Here is a 6,000-nt window from a genome sequence, read left to right as displayed (position 1 = left end):
GTTCAGATCAAATTCGATATTAGCCAGTTTGCCGTCCAGTGTGCAGTCTGGCACTTCCGCCGTCTGTCATGGCGCTCGTTTGCAGCGTGAACAGAGTGTGACGTAATGTGCAAAGGGTCAATAGAGTCCAGTCTCACAGTGAAAAGAGAAGGTGGAAACTGCAGTTTTGCAGGTGAGCGAACAACTGAGTACTCACAAAGCAGGTGCAGGACTAGGACTTGGAGTCTAACGGGTAATCTTTGATCCGAAGACCAGATCTTTACGGAACACTCAGGCAGATGATGAAGGCAAACCGGGCTGAGTGTTTTCCACCTGAGACAGAACAGGCATCTGCTGAAGGGAAGCTGCTCATATCAGTTACTGAATGCCACATGAGTTGCAGGTGTGAACAGCTGGAGCAAAGGTGAATGAGTGGAAAGACCTGGTGTGGATCTGGGTGTGGAGTGTAACAGCTGGTGGTAAGGGTGAGTGGGTGAGTGGCAAAACCTGGAGTGGATTATGACACTTTGCCCTGTTGATTTTCAGGACGAACAGACGTTGGGGTTAACAAGTCTATGAAAAACCACCCAGACTGTTAGGAACCACATAGTTCTGTGTTGAAAAAGATGAGAAACACCACATGCTGTTGGAAACCACTGGAATCAAACTACTTAACACTGTGATAAAAGGTCACGTAAAACAGAGGTAAAATGTAGCTCTAAACCAATATACAGTACAGGCCAAAAGTTTGGACACACCTTCTCATTCTTCGCATTTTCTTTATTTTCATGACTATTTTCATTGTAGATCCTCACTGAAGGCATCAAAACTATGAATGAACACATGTGGAATTATGTACTTAACAAAAAAGTGTGAAATAACTGAAAACATCTCTTATATTCTAGTTTCTTCAAAGTAGCCACCCTTAGCTCTGATGACTGTTTTGCACACTCTTGGCATTCTCTTGATGAGCTTCCAGAGGTAGTCACCTGAAATGGTTTCCCAACAGTCTTGAAGAAGTTCCCAGAGATGCTTAGCACTTGTTGGCCCTTTTGCCTTCACTCTGCGGTCCAGCTCACCCCAAACCATCTCGATTGGGTTCAGGTCCAGTGACTGTGGAGGCCAGGTCATCTGGCGCAGCACTCCATCACTCTCCTTCTTGGTCAAATATCCCTCACACAGCCTGGAGGTGTGTTTGGGGTCATTGTCCTGTTGAAAAATAAATGATGGTCCAACTAAACGCAGACCGGATGGAATGGCATGTCGCTGCAGGATGCTGTGGTAGCCATGCTGCTTCAGGTTGCCTTCAATCTTGAATAAATCCCCAACAGCGTCACCAGCAAAGCACCCCCACACCATCACACCTCCCCCTCCATGCTTCACGGTGGGAACCAGGCATGTAGCATCCATCCGTTCACCTTTTCTGCGTCGCACAAAGACACGGCGGTTGGATCCAAAGATCTCAAATTTGGACTCATCAGACCAAAGCACAGATTTCCACTGGTCTAATGTCCATTCCTTGGGTTTCTTGGCCCAAATAAATCTCTTCTGTTTGTTGCCTCTCCTGAGCAGTGGTTTCCTAGCAGCTGTTTGACCATGAAGACCTGATTCACGCAGTCTCCTCTTAACAGTTGTTGTAGAGATGTGTCTGCTGCTAGAGCTCTGTGTGGTATTCATCTGGTCTCTGATCTGAGCTGCTGTTAATTTGCGATTTCTGAGGCTGGTGACTCAGACGAACTTATCTTCAGCATCAGAGGTGACTCTTGGTCTTCCTTTCCTGGGGCGGTCCTCATGTGAGCCAGTTTCGTTGGAGCGCTTGATGGTTTTTGCGACTGCACTTGGGGACACATTCAAAGTTTTTGAAATTTTCTAGACTGACTGACCTTCATTTCTTAAAGTAATGATGGCCACTCGTTTGTCTTTACTTAGCTGATTGGTTCTCGCCATAATATGCATTCTAACAGTTGTCCAATAGGGCTGTCAGCTGTGCATCAACCTGACTTCTGCACAACACAACTGATGGTCCCAACCCCATCAATAAGGCAAGAAATTCCACTAAGTAACCCTGACAAGGCACAGCTATGAAGTGGAAACCATTTCAGGTGACTACCTCTGGAAGCTCATCAAGAGAATGCCAAGGGTGTGCAAGGCAGTCATCAGAGCTAAGGGTGGATACTTTGAAGAAACTAGAATATAAGAGATGTTTTCAGTTATTTCACACTTTTTTGTTAAGTACATAATTCCACATGTGTTCAGTCATAGTTTTGATGCCTTCAGTGAGAATCTACAATGTAAATAGTCATGAAAATAAAGAAAATGCAAAGAATGAGAAGGTGTGTCCAAACTTTTGGCCTGTACTGTATATATATGTATACTTGTTCACTGTGCTGCTGATCCCCCTGCTTTGAGCCAAGATACTACATACACTGTCTATAAAGTTGGAATAATAATGATAACAATAATAATAATGTGCTTTTCAGACACATTCCTCTTTTTATTCCAAATTGTGCACATCAATAATCACTTTTGACCAAGTGTAATGATTACATGATTACATACTGAGTACCAGTTACACTATATCAAGAATAAATCAAAATCATTATCACAATCGTTACATGACAAAAGGTAAAACTATTTTATTCTGACTTTATCGGTAGCAGTGAACTTCCACAAACTGATGCCAAACAGAAACTCACATACAGTTTTAAGTCATTTGATAGTGTCTTGTCAGGTGCTAATTATTGACCTCTTAGAAGGTCATTCTTGAATACATTCAAAGGATACTGGACAAACTCACCACCACTCATGTCTCCATTACTCTGGTCTTCTCTATTATCAATGATTAGTGATCAGTTCTTTTATTTAAATCTGGAGTTCTTGAACTGAAGTCTTAAGAAACAGTCACAGTTACAGCAATTCGACAGCGGCCTAGTGTCTTCGCGATGTTTTGTCGTATCTCTGCAATTTTGATGCCGTAGATGATTGGGTTGAAACAACATGGCAGCAGTAAAATCATGGTGCTTAAGAAAACCTGAACAGCTGAAGGAACCTTATTTCTGACTCGATGTGACAGTAAAGCGACTAGAGCAACGACCAGCGTGACCGTCATTACTATAATATGAGTGACACATGTGTGAAGAGCTTTGGCCGCTGACTGGCCCGACCTCAGCACAGAGCTGAAGATGATCACATAGGACACGATGATGATGATGAAGTCAACAACAGGGATGAGGACCAGAGCCACAAGTCCAGCCAGGCTGTTGACGGCGGTGGATCCACAGGCCATCGCCACCACCGGCATGTGTTCACAGAAACAGTGGTTTATCATGTTTCCACCACAGAACCACAACTTTCCCACCAGAATCACAAACAACATAATCAAGAAGAAGTTTCTGACCACAAGTGGGACCACAAACTTCATGAATCGTGACAATGTCATGACTTCATGGTAGCGAAGGGGCGTACAGATGGCGAAGTATCGGTCCAGAGACATCCAGACCAATATAGTGGCCTGGAATGTTCCAACAGAGTGAATCAAGAACATCTGCATGAAGCAGGCGGTCACAGAGATTCCCCTCCAGTCCAACAGGAAACTCAACAACATGTGGGGGATGAAGAAGAACGGGATGATGAGGTCGACTCCAGCCATGACGGCGATCAGGATGTACATCAGTGAGTGGAGGTTCTTCTGTGAAACTATAACGTAGATCAGCAGAGCGTTGGCCAACAGTGAGAGGACCAACATGGAGAAGTATGGGATGAAGAGGGCGGGCCTCAGCGCTCCGAGTTCATCAAAACAATTTAGAATGAAGCTCTGGTGTGAAGAGATGTTCTCCATCATCTCCATCCTTCACTGACCAGGGTTTGAATCTGCCTGAACACACAAGTAGACTATTAAAGATTGGTTTACTCATATAAACCTCCTCACAGACAGATTGGACAGTTTTACCTTCAACTGCCGTTACATCTAGGATGAAAATACAAGAACTGAATACGAAATGGAAAAGGAAACGGAAAAACATGAAAACAAAAGGAAAGTTACTCAGACTAAGAAGAAAAGACACTCAGAGCATCACCAAAAAAACTTTGAACTGGATACCTTGAAAGATTGAGTAGAACCCACTTCAGAAACCTCCTGATGGACCGCTTTTCTATAAACAGAATGTTGGGCACCTCACAAAACCAACTGGCTACCCTCGACTTGATCTGGGCCCCAGTAGTCAGCCCTCTGACTTGAGCACCAGTAGATCGTGACTAGAGCTGCAACCGATTAATCGACTCAAAGTGATCCAAAAAAATCATTCAACCACAACTCTCCTGAATCAGAACTTTGTTTCCTTCATTTCTCTATTGTTAAACATTGGTTCCACTGTTGTGTTTCACACGGACGCTTATTGTGACGCACAAAGAAGCTTCAATTCAGGAAAACTGCAATTGAATATTTCCCCTCAATCAATTCGAGTCGATTAATCGAATCATGAATTTTTGCATTCACTTCAAGCACCTAATCGATTAATCGGTTGCAGCTCTAGTCGTGACCACACTATTTGTCCTCTGTGCCGGTAGGAAAAGGGGATGATTGATTGCGGGGCAGTCTGCAGTCCATGTGGGCTGGGTGGTCTCTTTTCCTGCTCCATCTGGACTTGTGCTAGGACTGGTGCTGGGGCATCGGGGCTGCACTCACATCAGAGGAGCTGGGAGGTGCCACACAGGTGCAGGGGCCTGGCGTCGGTTCCAAAGGGTTTTTTCTCTCTTTAACTTTTCTTAAGTGATTTATCGCCATTTATTATGTTATTATAATATGATTATCTTTATTTTGTGTTTGTTTTTTTTCCAGGGAAATCAGTTATTTTCCTATATTGAATTCACTGATCATGTAGATGTTCATCAAAGCTCAGGTTAAAGTTCAGGGTTCTTCTAACAGAAACAGAGAAAACTGAATAAACAGTGTCTTTTTCAGTCTAATCTGTCATTAACTGAACATAAACCCAGTGTGTCCATCCACTGTCATTGATCCAACTCCATGGGTTTTATTGGTGAACCAATGTTGGAAAAGATGACGGTGTTTCCATGGTAACTACGGAGCCTCTGAACGTCCAAATATGGTCATATCTGATAACCATGAAAAGATGAAGAACTGTATTTTACACCAATTATTGACATGGATTGATAGGATTAGTGGATGAACAGGTATGAAACAGTTTAGATCAGTAGATGGTTTAGGTTAAAGGTGGACGTTTGGGTCTTTAAGGGTTAATAAATAAATGTTCATGTGGCTGTTTGTAGCTTTTTGTCAGTTGTTATTTTTCTGGGTAAATGTCACTCTTTTCTCAGATCCACCTTAAAACACATGAACACATTAAAGTCAGTGTTTGTCTGTGTTCATCCCTGTCAGATGTACATTCTGTGGAGTTTGTCTCATTCTTTCTGGAGCTACACTGGTCCAACTGAACTAAGGCCATGCTTCATACTGACGTCTTCTCTACATTTATTTCTGTGTCTTGAAGGCGCTTTTGAAAAACACTGTGGAAACAATGAAGGAACACAGACTACAAATAATGAAAGCATATGTCAGTCTCTGAATGTCTCATAGGTTAATGCCAGGTAATAGACAGGTCCTAACATATCAATGTAAAAGCAGATGCATTCAATAAATGTTAGATATTAAGTCCAAAACATGTCACAGTGTCCAATAACATAAAAATATAAAATAAAGGATCAACTATAAACATCATGGACTGTTTTCAACCTCTTGAACAGGTTTGTTTTTAATTCAACATTTAGCAATTTCACTGCTTTTGTTATTTAAGATACTTTTAATCCATTTTAAATGACTTCATGAATCCAAAAAATGAATTATTAGAAATATATTAGAATAAATTTCACCACCAAATACTGTCTGACAGTTTGACTCTACATTATGTAACTGTTTTAAAGGACTCTCAGACAAATGTGTGATTTGAATCCCAACACGCTGACCTGAAACACAACAGTAATGGCCATATAAATGTCAGATTGAGC

The 6,000-nt window shown here is 42.1% G+C and overlaps 1 protein-coding gene across 1 annotated transcript; it reads right to left on the bottom strand.

Annotated features, from left to right (window-relative positions):
• Positions 1–2,869: 2,869 nt before the first annotated feature.
• On the bottom strand, positions 2,870–3,826 carry LOC115431200 (olfactory receptor 52K1-like). Its single transcript, XM_030151430.1, has one exon. The coding sequence runs from the start codon at positions 3,824–3,826 to the stop codon at positions 2,870–2,872; it is 957 nt and encodes a 318-aa protein (XP_030007290.1).
• Positions 3,827–6,000: the final 2,174 nt, after the last annotated feature.

Source organism: Sphaeramia orbicularis, chromosome 13, assembly GCF_902148855.1.
Source record: "Sphaeramia orbicularis chromosome 13, fSphaOr1.1, whole genome shotgun sequence".
Classification (NCBI taxonomy): domain Eukaryota; kingdom Metazoa; phylum Chordata; class Actinopteri; order Kurtiformes; family Apogonidae; genus Sphaeramia; species Sphaeramia orbicularis.
Note: the sequence above shows the minus strand (reverse complement) of the source record. Positions and strands in the feature narration are given on the sequence as shown.